Source organism: Polypterus senegalus, chromosome 3 (genome assembly GCF_016835505.1).
Source record: "Polypterus senegalus isolate Bchr_013 chromosome 3, ASM1683550v1, whole genome shotgun sequence".
Taxonomy (NCBI): Eukaryota; Metazoa; Chordata; class Cladistia; order Polypteriformes; family Polypteridae; genus Polypterus; species Polypterus senegalus.
Genome location: NC_053156.1, coordinates 302802543 through 302820600, shown reverse-complemented (window position 1 = coordinate 302820600; position 18058 = coordinate 302802543). Strand labels below are relative to the sequence as shown.

At 41.0% G+C, this 18058-nt stretch overlaps 1 protein-coding gene across 2 annotated transcripts in view; it reads left to right on the top strand.

Moving 5' to 3' along the window:
- LOC120526378 (cytosolic phospholipase A2 gamma-like) overlaps window positions 1–18058 on the top strand; it is a 162774-nt gene that overhangs the window by 44846 nt on the left and 99870 nt on the right. For both annotated transcript variants that reach the window (XM_039749514.1, XM_039749513.1), the window contains exon 3: window positions 14557–14677. In XM_039749514.1, coding sequence (XP_039605448.1) covers window positions 14557–14677 — 121 coding nt within the window. The remainder of the gene's footprint in view (window positions 1–14556; window positions 14678–18058) is intronic.

The window sequence follows — 18058 nt, the reverse complement described above, 5'->3', positions numbered from 1 at the left end:
CGTGACCCTGTGTTAGGATATAGCGGGTTGGATAATGGGTGGATGGATGGATGGACTGTCGTTTTGAGGTGCATTGCACACCTCATGTCTACTTTATATCCCATCCTTGAAAGCAGCTTGGGGTACACTTCATTAGGAATTAGCATCCAAATGTCTCTTTGTACATTTGCTTTGTTTTTGTTGAAATGCTCTACTGTAACTCCTTTTTTTGTAAAAAAAAAAAAGAAAAAAACTCCTGGAGCTTCCAGTCTCAATTGTGCTTGACTGAGTAACCAAGATGAAACTGAGCAGTCAGATCACAGTAGATTTGTATTATATTTGAATACACAATAGGATGACTAAAAATCAAAAGTCTAACTTATGAGAAGAATTTAGGAGTTCAATCAATCAATCAATCAACATTTATTTATATAGCACATATTCATACAAAAAAATGTAGCTCAAAGTGCTTTACAAAATGAATAGAAAAATAGAAGACACAATAAAAAATAAACATAAGTCAACATTAATTAACATAGAATAAGAGTAAGGTCCGATGGCCAGGGTGGACAGAAAAAACAAAAAAAACTCCAAAAGCTGGAGAAAAAAATAAAATCTGTAGGGGTTCCAGACCAAGAGACCGCCCAGTCCCCTCTGGGCATTCTACCTAACATAAATCATCATATTTTCATGGAAGGACCTGATGATGATGGTCACGTAGACTTCTGGCTTTCAGTCCATCATTGCTGGAGCATCATGATGCTTTGAGTAGGTGGTGGTGGCGCAGGCCGCCACCACAAAGAAACCGGAAAAAGAAACGGAAGAGAGAGTAGGGGTCAGTACGGATTTTAGAGCCACCATGAATAGTTATAGAGGACTCGACACTATCAACTACCAGCCAGTGTTCAGAAGCCATTAAGAAGGCTAACAGAATGTCAGGTTATATAGCGCCTTGATGTGTGGAGTACAAGTCACAGGAGGTTCTGCCCAAGCTTTAAAACACACTGGTGAGGCCTCGTCTGGAGTCCTGTGTGCAGTTTTGGTCTGCAGGCTACATAAAGGACATAACAGAAATAGAAAATGTGCAGAGAAGATCGACTAGGCCAGGGGTTGCCAGCTCCAGTCCTGGAGGACCACCGTGGCTGCAGATTTTCATTCTAACCCTTTTCTGTATGAGTGACCTGTTTCTGCTGCTAATTAACTTCTTTTGAACTAAATTTAATTGATTAGCATCCCGGCCAGGTAAGGACCCCAGCAATCTGCCACAAAGCATAAACAGGGCACTCATTTAAAAAGGGTTAGAATGAAAACCTGCTGCCACGGTGATCCTCCAGGACCGGAGCTGGTGACCCCTGGACAAGGCTAATTCTGGGACTACAGGGAATTCATTATTAAGAAAGATCAAAAGAACTGAGCCTTTTCAGTTTAGGAAAAAGACATGATTGAAGTGTTTATAATTATGAAGGGAATTAGTCCCTGTGGATTGAGACTGTGACTTTAAAATAAAATTAATAATACATTTTATTTAGTTGAAGGTGCCTTTCTAAACACTCAAGGACACTGAACAGTAGAGAAAATGCAGATTATAAACAAAAGTAAAATACAAAAGTTAAAATCAGACAGAGCAATTGTAATCAAAGAGAAAAAGCCGTCTTAAACAAATGAGTTTTAAGTTTAGATTTGTTAAGTGAAAAGGATTCAATATTTCTAAGCTCAGATGGTAGTGAGTTTCAGAGCAACTGAATGCTGTGCCCCCCATGGTGGTAAGACGGGCGAAGGGGACAGTCAAGTGGATGAAAGAAGAAGATCTAAGGGTACGGGAGGGAATGGCAACATTTAGGAGGTCAGACAGATATGGAGGGGCGAGGTTGTGGAGAGCCTTAAAAGTTAATAGGAGAATTTTGAATTGAATGTGGAACTGAACTGAAAGCTGCTGCAAAACGGGAGTGATATGGTGAATAAGGGGGTTCTAGTAATGATGTGTGAGGGCAGCTGAATTCTGGACCAGTTGAAGCTTATAAAGAGATTTATGAGAAAGGCCAAAAAAAAGGGAATTAAAATAATCCAGATGAGAAGTGACAAGGCTATGAACAAGGATAGCAGTGTTGTGGGGAGTGAGGGAGGGGTGAATACGATTAATGTTATGCAGGTGGAAATATGGAGACCAGGAGATGTTACTGATGTGGGACTGAAAAGATAAAGTACTGTCAAGGATGACACCTGTGGGGAAGGGGAGACAGAGGAATTATCAATAACAAATGAAAAAGGATAATTTTTTATAATGTTGATTTTGTACCAATGAGGAGAACCTCAGTTTTGTCACTTGTTATTTAATTTAAGAAAATTTGAAGAAAACTAAGATTTGATTTCTGCTATGCAATCAGTAAGTGAGGAGGGTGGAGAGGAAGCAGTAGGTTTGCTAGTGAGATAGAGCTGGGGGTCATCAGCATAACAGTGGAAGCTAATGTTATATTTATGAAAGATATTGCCAAGGGGAAGGAGGTAAATAATGAAAAGGAGGGGCCCCAGGACAGAGCCCACCTGAAGTGACAGCGGTGGGTTGGGATGTGAAAGTTTTAAGATGAACAAACTGAGTGCAGCCTGAGAGGCAGGATATGAACCAATCTAGTGGTGTGTGGGTAATGCCAATCGAAGATAATCTATTGAGAAGAGTCGTGTGACAAATAGTGTCAAAGGCCGCACTCAGATCAAGGAGGATGAGAATAGGTGTGCTGCAACAGCAGCCCGTGTTAATATTGTTATTAAACTGTTTGGTACGTTCCTACCTCCACCCCCATTTAATTAGTACATTTGGTATGTCCCTAGCTCCCTTTTTGCTATTGGCGCTGCTTTGTTTTTACTTTAGTTCCCACCATATTGTATTTAGGTTAAGGAAATTATCGTCCTTTTACCTTCAAGTTATCAATGGTTTTACGTCCTAATACTTGTATTACTTATGGCAAGAAATCTACATTAAAGTATACGGACTCTCAACCTTGACTTCTTGGTGAGTAAACTATCTGTCCACGTTCACTACAACCAGTTGGGTGATGCACACTCCGTACAGATTGGGTCTTGGGAGAGAAGCCTCGCTAATATGGCGTTCGGGGACAGAATAGTAAAAGGACGGATTTCTAATGCCTGATCGTGTCAAGCCCGGGGCTAAGCAAAGAACTGTTCCTTAAGTACATGTCTTCATTATACCTAAAACGCGGAACCCTTTAAACACTACTAGTCAAGGACAGCTCAAACGGAGACTATCTTGCTGTTTTTGTCTTTGTTCAGTTTACTTAGTAATTTTACTTTCAATTTCCACGCAGTTGAAGGGCTCTGTACAAATATCATTGTTTATTGACTCACTGCGTAGCGAAGGAGCTGGAACTTTCGCGCCGACACCGCTGCGCCGCAGTTTTGCTGAACTTTCCGTGACCCCTGCGTGCTCGCTCTCGGGCTCGGCTCGGCCCCGCCCAGCGCTCCTCATCGCAGTAGTGATGGGAAGTTCGGATCATTTTACTGACTCGGATCTTTGAGTCTCATTCAGCAAAATGAACGAATCATTTTTCGAGTCATTTCGTTCAATTCTCTTTCCGGCTCAGACTGCATAGGTTAAGCTTATGGGGCTGTCAGGTGATGAACGAACGACTCGAACCCGAAGACTCAAGACATGAACTAATCAATTCTGTTTCCGGCTCAGACTGAGTTGGTTAAGCTTATGGGGCTGTCACGTGATGAACGAACGACTCAAAAAACCCGAAGACTCGAAACAGGTGAATCAATTCCAATACAGAAACTAAAGGAAGTTGCGCAAATGCGCATGTGCGACTGAACGAATCACTCCCACGAGACGACTCGTTCTTCCCGAGTCACATTAAAGATTCGTTCAAAATGAACGAATCGTTCAAGAACGACCCATCACTACATCGCAGTATGTCTCAGCAGGAATCAGCGCATTCACTAGAATTGGAGTCCCAGGAAGCAAAAGGTGAATTGCTCCCACCTGAAGATGATATTGGGATAGAAGGTGAACCGTCTGCCCGACCTAAACGCAGTTAAGCCGTCTTTAAAAATCAGAGAAGGGTCTGAACTATTCATTGCATTGCCATTTCTGATGATACCAGTGACAGTCCAGAGCAATTAAAGGACTTGTTTGCAAGACTTAAACATACCTATGAGAACTAGAAAAGACATTTTGATAAGTATTATGCCTTTTTGTTAAATATAAACATGGAAGAAGCATTACAGGAGTTAAATAGCATTACTCTCCTTGATCGGCAAAGGCACATCACATTTCTTGAAGTCAAGTCAAGGTTAAAAAATAGGTTAAGGCAGTTTAAAGATACTGCATCCTGCTATTCTGTCTCGTCTAGGCACTCTAGAAAATCATTTAGATCTCTACGATCAAATTCCCAGAGATCAGACTTAAGCAACCAACTGGTTTTAGCCCATGCAGAAGCAAAGGCAGCTAAGATTCAGACTACTTTTATTAAAAAGGAAGCAGCCCTTAAGGCAGAAGCAGCTCATATGCAAGCAGAGGCTCAGTTAGAGGTCCTCCAAACGCAACGAGAGGAAGCAGCGGCTTTGGCCAAATTGAGTATTTTCGAAGAGGCCGTAGAGGAAGAGGACGAAGTCAACCATCCCCTCAGGCTGACCACCACAGAAGATCCCGTAAAACGAACTTCCCAGTTTGTCTTAGAGCAGAATACTGACAATGCCTTTAAGTCCGCAATAGAAAGCTTTACATACAATACCCCAGCACATAACCTGCCAGAAGATGCCACACCACCCAGTAGGGAAGACCACTGTAATCCACACCCCATTGTGAGTACCATGAATCCCCGCAAGTATTCAAAACTCATACCACCTACTGATGCACTGCCAAGACCTTTCCCAGATATAGATAATCAGAATTTCGTTAAACCTCCCAGGAAATGCTATATGCTTCCAGAAACTCAGTTTTCTTTAATGAGTCATGTCGTAAGACACCAGGGCTTTGGACAACCTGAGCTGAATCCATCTGCAACTCCATTTACCCCACTAGTACCTAAGCATGATCTAGATGCTATCAGCTACAGTAATCCACATGGAATACCTATGGGCATGAAATCAGAAAGAGCTGAAATATCGGACTTTGAAAGGTACATGATCTGCCGAGAACTCATCAATACTGGTCTCACAAGGTTCGATGACCTCCCAGAAAACTATAGGAGCTGGAGATCCACATTTAAGACAGCAATCCACGACTTAGACATCTGACCTATGGAAGAACTAGATCTACTGGTGAGATGGCTTGGGCCGCAATCGACAGAATATGCCAAAAGACTTACAAATGTCCATATAAACAATCCATCCACAGGCCTCACCCTTGTCTGGGAGAGACTAAACCAAACATATGGAAGCCCCGAAGTCATTGAGCTTTCCTTATTCAAAAGACTACAGGACTTTCCTAAACTGTCCAACAAGGATGACCGCAAGCTTTTGGAACTTAGTGACCTTCTTCTTGAACTTGAAATTGCTAAAACAGATCCCCATCTACCCGGTCTCATTTATTTAGATACTGCTCATGGTGTTAACCCCTTGGTGGCAAAACTGCCATACCATCTTCAAGTGAAGTGGACTTTAGCGGGTTCCAAGTACAAGCAGCAGAATCAAGTATCCTTTCCACCTTTATCCTTTTTCTCAGAATTTGTTAGAGAGATTGCCAAGGCCAAAAATGATCCAAGCTTCTCAATGAATGAAGCACACGTGCCAAGCTCAACAACGGCAAGGTATAAGAACTTGAGTGCTAGACATAAGGACCTAAGGAGCACTTTTTGCGTTTGTAAGACTGGAATCTCAGACAACACATCAACTTCCAGTAAGGATGTGACAGAAGAAAAAATTGACAATCCTAACCATTACTGCCCAATACATAAAAAACCGCACCCTCTAAAGAAGTGTCGTGCTTTCAGAGAGAAGCCCATGCAAGAGCGCAGGGAATTTCTTCGAAGGCATGAAATCTGCTTACAGGTGTTGTGCTTCAATGGAGCACTTTGCCAGAGAATGTAAGGCCACTATTCAATGCTCTGAGTGTGGCAGCAACCATCATGTTACTGTGCTCCATCCAGATTCCTAAGAGGACTCTATTCCCTTCTCCAGGCATGGCGGGGAGAACTCTGAACAAATGCCAAGGTCAGTATCATCTAAATGTACCGACGTATGTGGAGAAGGACTTTGTGGAAGATCCTGAGCCAAAATATGCCTTGTAAAGGTGTTCCACAAGGAACAACCAGAGAAGGCCATTAAAATGTATGCTATTTTAGACGAACAAAGCAATCGTTCACTTGCAAATCCAGAGTTCTTTGACCTGTTCAATCTAAAGAGGAACTCTTCACCCTATACCCTAGGCACATGTGCAGGCCTAGTGAATGCTACAGGAAGAAGAGCAGATGGTTTTATTGTGGAAGCGGTGCGAGGGAACGCACAGTTTCCACTTCCTACGCTAATTGAATGTGACCAGTTACCAAGTGACATGGAGGAGATCCCCATGCCTGAAGTAGCACAGTGCCATCCTCACCTGAAGCATATAGCCAGTTGTGTCCCACCTCTTGACAAGAATGCTAACATCTTGCTTTTGCTGGGCAGAGACATTCTAAGAGTCCATAAGGTACGTCAACAGTGTAATGGCCCAAATGATGCCCCTTATGCCCAGAGACTTGATTTAGGTTGGGTCATTGTGGGAGATGTCTGCATAAATAAAACACGCAGACCTTGCAGCATCCATTCTTATAAGACAAGTGTGATTGGAAGTCTCTTACTTCAGACAATGCCCATGCCACTATTTTGTGAAAGAGAGACCTAATCTGCACACACAGGTATTTGATAACATACAAGAGCTCGGTATGGTTATGCCTGAAGACAATCTTGGTCATACAGTTTTCCAGACCACCAGCGACGACAACAAAGTAGCTCCTTCTGTTGAAGATAAGGAGTTCATCAAAATTATGGACCAGGAATTCTGTAAACATAGTTCTAACAGTTGGGTAGCTCCATTACCCTTCCACAATCCAAGGCCCATTCTTCCCAATAATCGTGAGCAAGCGGTATCAAGATTTGCTTCACTTAAGAGAACACTAAAGAACCGACCAGAGATGAAAGAGCATTTCATAACATTCATGCAGAAAATACTGGACAACAATCATGCCGAACCAGCTCCACCATTGAAGGAAGGTGAAGAATGCTGGTATCTTCCATCCTTTGGCATATACCATCCTCACAAGCCAGGACAAATTAGAATAGTCTTTGATTCAAGTACACAGTACAGAGGCATATCTCTCAACAACGTACTTTTAACAGGTCCGAACCTAACTAACAACCTTATCGGGATGCTTACACGGTTCAGGAAAGAACCTATTGCGGTGACAGCTGACATCCAACAGATATTCCAATGTTTCATCGTTAAGAAAGATCATCGAAACTACCTCAGGTTTCTCTGGCACTGTAACAATGACATCAGTGATGAAGTCATAGACTACCGTATGAGAGTCCATGTTTTTGGAAACAGCCCATCCCCGGCAATAGCAACATATGGGCTTAGAAGACCAGCTAGAGAAGGAGAGGAGGAATATGGCTCAGATGCCCGAGAGTTTGTAGAAAGAGACTTCTATGTAGATGATGGACATAAATCCTTGCCAACAGCCGAAGAAGCCATCGATTTAGTCAAGAGAACCAAACTGCTCTTATCTCAGGCCAACCTTAGGCTTCATAAGATAACATCCAATAGCAACAATATGATGACAGCCTTCCACCCTGATGACCATGCAAAGGATTTGAAGGACTTAGACCTAAGAGTGAATGTACCACCTATCCAAAGAAGCCTTGGCCTACACTGGGAAGTGACTTCTGACACTTTTACTTTCCAAGTTTCACAAACCGAAAGGCCATTTACCAGACATGGAATCCTGTCTGTAGTAAACAGCCTGTATGACCCCCTAGGTTTTGTGACTCCTGTGACCATTCAGGGAAGGGCAATACTCCAGCAGCTCACTGACGGGGAGAGAGATTGGGATGCACCATTACCATTGAACCTAAGGCCAAAATGGGAGATATGGAAGGAATCCCTAAAGGCTTTAGAACAGCTTCACATATCCCACGTTGTTATTTCTCTGCTTCACTGACAACATGTCAAAATAGAGAAATCCGTGTCTTCTCAGATGCATCCACAGAAGCCATAGCTACAGTGGCCTACCTTAGGGCAACTGATCCTTAAGGACAAACCCATGTAGGGTTTCTGCTGACAAGGGCCAAACTGGTTCCAAGACATGCACATACCATCCCCAGACTTGAATTGTGTGGTGCGACATTAGCTGTAGAAATGGCCGACTTCCTATTGAATTGAATGAGATGGACACTAAAATTGATGTTATCAAATTTTATACAGACAGTAAGGTCGTGCTGGGTTACATATATAACCGCACCAAGAGATTTTATGTGTATGTTGCCAACAGAGTAGAGCGTATAAGGAAGACCAGCAACCCAGAACAATGGCAATATATTCCGTCTGACATGAACCCTGCAGACATTGTTACGAGATCAGTCCCAGTTGCTCTTCTCACCAAGTCTTCCTGGTTCTCGGGACCAGAGTTTCTGCTATGTAGGCCTCCTGCAATATCTTCCAGTACCTATCATCTCATAGATCCAGATAATGATCCTGAAATTCATCCCGAAGTTACCACTCTGAGAACCACGACTCACTCAGCCATAATCCTTGGGTCATGCCGCTTCGAACGGTTCTCTTCTTGGACAAAACTTGTTCACATGATGGCTCGTTTAGCCCACATCACTTGGTGTTTCCAGAAAACAAACAAGCCACGGAACTGCCATGGATGGCACATGTGCAAGGAGCCACCAAGTATATCAGAACTTGAGCTAGCAGAGATAAACATCATCCGTCACGTACAAGAGAAAACCTTCCCAGAAGAGATGAAATGTCTTAAGACCGGAAAACAGGTCTTCAAGGGAAGTCCCCTCTTTAGACTGAATCCCATGGTAGATGATCTTGGCATGCTGAGAGTAGGCGGTCGTTTGAATAGAGCAAGCTTCCTTGGGAAGGAGCAGTACTCCTTAATAATTCCAAATAAACACCACCTAGCCACCTTGCTTATTCAACATCATCATGAGCAAGTTTCCCACCAAGGAAGACACCTCACTGAAGGTGCCATTAGAGTCTCGGGATTATGGATCATTGGAGCAAAAAGACGCCACCATTATAAAAAGGTGTGTCAAGTGTCAAAAACTAAGGGGTAGGCAACAACATCAACAAATGGCCGACCTACCAGTTGATAGGCTGAGCACAGAACCACCCTTTACCTATGTTGGGCTTGATGTTTTTGGACCATGGACAGTTGCAGCACGAAAAACCTGTGGTGGGCAAGCTAATAATAAAAGATGGCCAGTGATGTTCACTTGTTTAAGTGTACGAGCTATACATATCGAAGTGATCGAATCAATCAACGTCTCAAGCTTGGTTAATGCTCTCCGCAGGTTTTTTGCCATCAGAGGACCAGTGAAGGTTTTAAGGTCAGATTGTGGAACAAATTTTATTGGTGCATGCAAGGAGTTACAGATTGACTCCAAGTGTATCGCAAACCACTTGCGCAGTCAGGGTTGTGAATGGAAGTTTAATCCACCACATTCCTCACATATGGGTGGAGCATGGGAAAGGATGATTGGAATTGCAAGACGGATACTGGATTCCATGTTAATTGATGTGTACCCTTCTCACTTGACTCATGAAGTGTTAACTACTTTCCTTGCTGAAGTGACAGCAATAATCAATTCAAGACCTTTAAGCCCAATTTCTTCAGATCCAGAGTCTCCCGTTATTCTAATCCCAGCTGCCCTTTTGACACAGAAAATTGGGATTATTCCAACTCCACATGGAGTCTTTAACAGCCACGCCCTTCACAAAAGTCAGTGGAGCCATGTACAACACCTTGCCAATTGCCTCTGGAAAAGATGGAGAAAAGAGTATCTGAACCTTTTACAAGACAGCAGAAGATGGCAAGTACAAATACCTAACCTTCAAGAAGGGGATTTGGTCTTACTGAAGGATCACCAAGCTCATCAGATCTATTGGCCCATGGGTCTCATTGTAAAGACCATGCCCAGTGATGACGGAAGGGTCCGTAAGGTTGAAGTAAAAACTGCCAGAGATGGGACTGTCAAGACCTTCTTCAGACCAGTCACTGAAGTTGTCCTGTTACTTTGTCACAAAGACCAATTCAGTCCCACCATGGCTGATGTACCGTGAACCTTCAGATGTCACACCAATCTCCACCATCTTCAGTTACAAAGGTTTTACTTGTGACTATTGAATCTGAGAACTTATTTAAGGTTTTTTGTTGATTGTGGCTGTTCTTGTAATATTAATATTCAAGATTAATGGTGCTATCTGACGATACCAGACGGAGAGTGTGCTGCTACAGCAGCACGTGTTAATATTGTTATTAAACTGTTTGGTACGTTCCTACCTCCACCCCCATTTAATTAATACATTTGGTATGTCCCTAGCTCCCTTTTTGCTATTGGCGCTGATTTGTTTTTACTTTAGTTCCCACCAAATTATATTTAGGTTATGGAAATTATCGTCCTTTTACCTTCAAGTTATCAATGGTTTTAAGTCCTAATACTTATATTACTTATGGCAAGAAATCTACATTAAAGTATACGGACTCTCAGCCTTGACTTCTTGGTGAGTAAACTATCTGTCCACGTTCACTACAACCAGTCGGGCGACGCACACTCCGTACAGATTGGGTCTTGGGAGAGAAGCCTCGCTAATATGGCGTTCGGGGACAGAATAATAGGAATTAAACCAGAATCAGCTGCCATAAGGAGGTCATTAGTAATTTTTATAAGTGCCGTTTCTATACTGTGGAGGGGACGAAAACCAGACTGGAACTGTTCATATAGATTATTTTGAGATAAAAGAGAATGGAGTTGAATAGCCACTATTTTTTCAAGAATTTTGGAAATGAAGGGTAGAATTGAAATAGGATGAAAATTACTGAAATTAGTCGGATCGGCACCAGGTTTTTTCAGGATTGGGGTTATTGTAGCAGTTTGAAAAGATGAAGGAACAGTACCAGTAGTCAGAGAAGAGTGAATTATGGCAGAGATAAGAGGGACCAGAGTGGGGAGGCAGGCTTTGACCAGAACTGTAGGGAAGGAGTCCAGTAGACAGGTAGATGGCTTAGACTTACAGACAAGATCTGAGATTTCTGAGAAAGTAGGAAGCTGAAAAGAGGAAAATGAGTGAGTTGGTGGGTGAAATTCAAATGCAGTACTGGATGAATCCGTACAGAGAGAATCTTCTGGATTTTTTCATTAAAAAAGGACGTAAGGGAAATGCAAAATTCAGCTGAGTAAGAGGTGAGAAGGTAAAGAATTCGGGGGTTTTGTGATATTATTAAGTAGTGAAAACAATGACTTGGTGTTTCCTTCATTGGAAGAAATAATAAGAGTATAATAGTTAGATTTAGTTTGGGCAATACAGTTCTTGTAATAAAGTTTTGTACATCTCTTTGTGATCCAAGAGTCCAGTTTTTTTAAATAAAACTTGTGAATTTCCCCTTGGGATTAATAAAGTATCTATCTATCTATCTATCTATCTATCTATCTATCTATCTATCTATCTATCTATCTATCTATCTATCTATCTATCTAACCGTTCAAGTTTGGCTTTCAAAAGCCGAAGTTCAGGCGTGAACCAGGGAGCAGAAAAGGAGAAATAAAAACAAATCTAATTTTTAATGGAGCGACAGAGTTAAAAATACCATTAAGTCCAGTGTTATAGTGTGAAACCAGTTCTTCAGGAGTGGATAAATTATAAATGTCTATAAGGGAATCAATACTAGAGGAAAGAGAGTCTAAGTTAATATTCTTAATATTACGGAAAGACATGAGACGGGAAAGCTTTGTTGCACTTGGAAAGTGCAAGTTTTACATTAAATGAAATAAGAAAGTGATCAGTTATGGGGAGTTCATCTGCAGTACAATCAAGCAGGTAACTCCAGAACAGCAAATCAAGTCCAAGACATGTCCTTTGGAATGAGTGGGAACATCAATGTGTTGCTGGAATCTAAAACTGTCAAGGCAGGATGTAAAATCTCTAGTAACAGGGACATTGATATTATCCATATGTATATTGAAATCCCACAGAACTATCATGTTTGATGAAACAGTAGATAAGCGTGTAAGGAAAACAGCAAAGTCGTTCAGAAAGTCATTATTTAGTTTAGGGGGCCAGTAAACAGTTGCGATGATAGTAGGAACAGGTCCATTTAATTGACACACGAGATTCAAATGAACTTAAAGGCAGGAACAAACAATGGCAAGACTTTCTATTTCTCACGATGCATTAACGCAAGACCTCCACTGCGGCCAGAGCCACGGGGTTGAGAGAGAAACCCTGGGAGAGTGGATTTGTTAATTTGGGAAAAGTCATGAGGCTGTTGCCATGTCTCAGTTAGACAGAAAAAGTCAAACTTACGATCAGTGAGGAGATCATGGATGAGAGGCCCCTTGCTCGTGAGTGAGCGGATGTTCAGCAGACCGAAGTTAACAACGCCGTTATCGCATTTAGCAACGGTGTTAGCCGACCGGGCTAGGCTGGATAATACACTGTGGTCAGCGACTCTGCCTAAATTACGTGACTCTGCCAAAATGAGTTCAACAAGAACATAAGGACACAGTTGTGAAGGGTGAATTTCACACAAACATTAAGAAGTTTTTCTTCACATAGAGAACCACAGTAATGTGGTAGACAGGAGAACTTTAGGGACCTTCAAAATTCGACTTGATGTTTTTTAGACGAATTAAGTGGATAGGACTGGTGATCTTTGTTGGGTTGAATGTCCTGTTCTCATCTAGATTGTTGTAGTGTTCTAATATAATAGATAATGTGAGTTTGTTTTGATAACTAAAGTTATTATTAGACTAATTCTGTTAGTTTTCATACAGTTTGGTCTTATCTGAACAAAAACAGGGATGATTTCTGGAGCCAGGGAATGCTTAATAATATTTTCCATTTAAAAACCCCACAGAAATAGGATACAAACATTAAGATGTCTGCTCACGCTGAATGTCACTGTGTCATGATACAGTTACTTGGTTCATACTTGTAGAATTGTAGTATGTCTCTAACTCAAAAAGAAGGCAGTCCAAATTATTTTAGGCTTTTAGGAACATTTTTCTGACTATGGTAGCCATCCAAGGGAATAACAGGCCTGCAAAGGAAGACTTTTTGGGGTGCCAACCTGGCAGTCCTCGTTTACTTTAAGTTCAAAAGAAAACAAATGCATAATGGAATAAAAAGGAAACAAAATAATCGCCATGCATAGTAAAGTGGCTGCCGTTAATTAGGTTCTCTAGTCTGCCTTGGTAAATTCATGGAGCTCCTTATCTCTGGTCGTTTTGTGAAGAAGTGCTGCCTCCTTCCAGGTGGCTTTATGCCCAGGGACCAGAATGGGCGGAGTCATTTGCCATCACTGGACGGTTTCTTGGTATTATGGCGGAAGAAAAAGTTAAGAAAGTTAGCACCAGCGCCCCCTCTTTGAACTTGGAAGGTGATCCTCTAACACTATACATTGTATTAAACAGGGAAAGATCCTACATTTCTGCGGTGGGCTGGCGTCCTGCTCGGGGTTTGTTTCCTGCCTTGCACCCTGTGTTGGCTGGGATTGGCTCCAGCAGACCCCTGTGACCCTTTAGTTAGGATATAGCGGGTTGGATGATGGATGGATGGATGGAAGATCCTACGTTTACTTGTATTTTTGAAACTGAAGTATTCTTAATATCAGATACTTTAATACTTCTAATAATAATAATTATAATTATAATTCATTACTTTTATATAGCGCTTTTCTCAGTACTCAAAGCGCTATCCACACAGGGAGGAACCGGGAAGCAAACCCACAATCTTCCACAGTCTCCTTACTGCAAAGCAGCTTCTAGTGGTCTGGTTTTATTTTTCCTCGAGTCACTGTTCATAAAGGTGATTTCTGCTATTACTCAAGTACAGCTGTGCTCTAGTTTATTCCACACTAAATGGCAGGGGGGTATCCATCCCTGCTACATTGTGTAATACAGTCATGTACTGGACTCAATAAGAAATACGTAATACTGGCAATTAAAGAAAGCTTTGTTACCATTAAAGGGATGTTGTCTGGCCTCCTCCCCATTCTTTACTATTTGCCAAATGATTTCATAGTAGGACATGCATGAATGCAAGGTAAAAAATATAGCATTCATTTTTATTTCTTGGTTGGAGATAAGTGAACATGTTGTGCTAGGCTGTGCAGTTAGTTTGTATCTACTCAGACACTGCCAGTTGACCACAATAACGACTGAAGTGGTGCTTTTTATTTTTATTATTTTATTATTTACATCTCTGTGATAATGGCTGTCAGTTTTTACTTTGCTTTCCCATTATTTTTTCATAAGCCCACTATTTTACCAAACTTCCCATAAAAATCTCAGGTGAGTTCAGTAAAGCACTTGAAGTCTTAATACAACTGATTTTTCTTTTCCCTTTTTTAGTAAACATGTTCGCTTCTCAAAAGGACTTTCTGCTGGAGAAAGTTTGGCAGTAGAGGAGCGGAAAATGAAGTGTGCTGAAGCATTGGGAAAGCTGCCAGGAATGTATATATCAGAGGATCAGGTAAGACTCTCACAACTGAGCAGTCAATGTACAGGAACATTTAGACAATACCGCTCAGTTGTCAGGTGGTTTGGAGAGCCTTTACACAAACAATGCATCCTTCAGATCTTCTTTTACTTTACCCATCCACCTCTGCTTTGGTCTCTCTTGCTTTCTGTTCCTCTGGACTTGCATATCCCATCACTTTTTTGCCCACATTTCCATTGTCTCTCCTCATCACATGTCACTCTCCTGTACTTCCTTAGATGATTCTCCCACTTTTGTTGTACCTCTGATTGTCTCGTTTCTTATTCTCTCCATCCATCTCAACATTCTCATTTCTGCCACATTCAACTTATTCTCCTGCAGTACCTTTACTGCCCATGTCTCAATCTATATATCATTACTGACCTTAAAAATCTTACATTTCATCTTCTTTAATTCTTCAATCACACAATACTCCTGACACTGTCTTCCAATTGTTCAGCCACACTGCCCTCCATGGATTATCTCTGCATCTATTCTAAATCTTGGTCTACCACTGATCCTAGATATTTACACGTATCCACTCTTTAACAGCGCTCCTTGCAGGCTAACTTCTGAATCCCGATCATCATTAAAACTCAAATATTCTTTGTTCGTCCTCTTTATCTTCATCTTTTATCTGTTGGACGTCAACTTTACCCCTCTATAGTCTCCACAATCCTGGCTATCTCCTGTCTCTTTATAAATTGGTACAATCTCACTGTTCCTCCACTCCTCTGGTTTTCTCTCCTGTTCATAGATCGTCTGCATCCATAGCACATCTACTCTGCCTTCTGCTAAACTCTTCCACACCTCTGCTGGCCTTTTTTCTTTTTCATTTTTTATTCCTTTTAGTGGCTCCTTTACTTCCTTCCTCCTTATTCTTGGCATTAGCCCTTTTTATGGGAATCAAATCCCAACTTTTTCAAAGTACCTCTTCCAATTTTCTTGATCCTATCATGCTCATTTAAGACCAAGAACAAATTCAAAAAATTTAAATACAGTAGACACTCTATTTAATGGACTTTGAATTTAACAGACAAAAAACTTCTGTCCTGAAGGAAACATTTCCCACCAGAAATAGAGCAGGTGAAAAAGTTCAGTCAACATCCCAGCTGTTTTTAGTGACTGTAAGAAGCATATATTCAAAACTACATGCTGAAGAAAGAAATTTTACAGGAAAGGCCAATATTGTAATGAAATAAGCTGTTGCTCTAATGCTTAGCGCAGGCACACTAGAGTGTGATGGTGATGGATCTTTTTTTTACCAATACCCCTTTGCGCAACGTTTCTTTTTCTTGATGTAATGTGTGTTCTGTTCAAAATCCTGTCCATCAGTAAAATACATGCCCATCTGCCTGCGATGTCATTGAATCTGCGTTTTAAGGTGGTAAGAGTATTATGTGTGACTGTTGTTTTACCACAGGGCACTGAAATCTTCATTATACCCCCTGCTACTGTCCTATGGAATGACATGCCTGATGACAGTTATATACTACTTATTGTACATTATAATAATACTATTTGTACTTAAACAATACAACATTTAAATATATCCTGTACATTGTACTTTTGCTATTAATAAATAATTTTAAAACACATTTAGTTTAACACTAGCATCCCTGAAGCCGTCAATCAAATTCGTAATGCTGGGCCACCTTAAATTCCTTTGCACCTTTTCATCAGCGTCTTTGCTTTGCAAATGTGTCAGTCAGCACAAGCAGCAAGCAGACTGCTACCCCATCCCTCATCGAGGCAACTGAAGTCAAGTCAGACACAAAATTCTCCCAGCTCAAGTCTGTTTATCTGGGTGTGAGGTGTCTGGAATTGTATAGGGTAAATAAAATATTGTTATATTAAATACATTCATTTCATGTGTGTTCTGTGTTTACAACAATCTGTGTAAGTGTAAGATAACAGGAAATGTGAGGCAAGAAATGTTCAATGCATAAGTAAAGCAGAAGCTTTTCTCATGTAATAGTAATAATGACAAAATGCTGACATGAAGTGTATAATGTGTGAAGACCAAATATCAAATAAACACTTTCACAAAAGATATAACAAAACAACTGCACCTTTATTCAAGAATATAACCAAAGAAAAATAAATTATTTTATTAACATGCTGCTCTCAATATGTAAAAACCAAAACCCAAATTGACCTCTCAGAATTGAGCTCTGAGAATTTTGAATTTTGCGTCTGACTTCAGCTTCGTCGGTGGGAGATGGGATAGCAGGTCACTTGCTGCCACTGCTGACTGACACATTTACAAAACAAAAGGCACTAATGAAGAGGTGTGAAGGAATTTAAGGTGGCCCGGCATTACAACTTTTTCATAGGCTTCAGTGATTCCAGTGTTAACAGACTTTCAGCAATAGCAGCCACCTCTTCCATTGCATTAATCTGTGAAATCGAGTGTCTATTGTCAAACTCAGATCATGACACTGTAGGAGAGAGTGACATTAACGGTAAAGCCACATTTATGCTTGACACTTATGTCATATATAGTAATTAAAAGGAACACAGTGTATTCACTTAGTGTTTTAAAGCAACTTGGGGGAAGTGATAAAAAAGGATGGACTAGAGATAGGGCAAGTATAAAAAACAGAAGCACATGTTGTTACGCCGCATGGTTCACAGTCAAGTGCATGTGTTGTAATGTGTTACAGTTTATTATTAAAAGTTATTCAAGTTCATTGAAGCCTCCACGGTCATTTCACAGCTGACACATTGCCTCAGGGGTCTGCTAAGGTGCATGTGATGTAAATTTCACATGGCATGAATATCTTAAAGTTGGCGACTGCGTGCCTCAAGACATTTGTAACCATGTGACTATGTGCATGCTTGTGCACATTGACTGTGTATGTGCTAAACAAGAAAACATGTGCTCATTGGAGGAACAGTTGTGTGAAGTGTCATTATCTGAACCTACACAATCCAACACTAAAAGCACAAAGTGATAGCCAAATGTCCACAGATTCATGGTGAGAAACCCTGGAGAAAAGACAATAGTTTGTGCAGGCAGAAATGGAAATGTTTGCGAGATCCATATGTAAAGGCAAGGAAAACATCTTTGAGATAAAAGCCGTGGGAATCTGCTAACACAGTGTCTCACACAAAATGCCTGAACTGTAAACAGACCATAGAGTGTGAGTGTTTCTGCAGCTGTTTGCGTCTGAGTATAAATATAAATGGGCCTTTATGTTGTCAGGGAGGACAGACTGAATATGGGTTATATTTCTGGTGTTGTTCTTTGAGTGAATGTTGTTAAGTTTGCTTCTGATTTGGTGGAGGGCACTGTCTATGATCTAGACTACTACTAACTACATCCCTGTATTGTTTATTTTCTATAAAGCCTATTTTCATAAACTGAGTGTG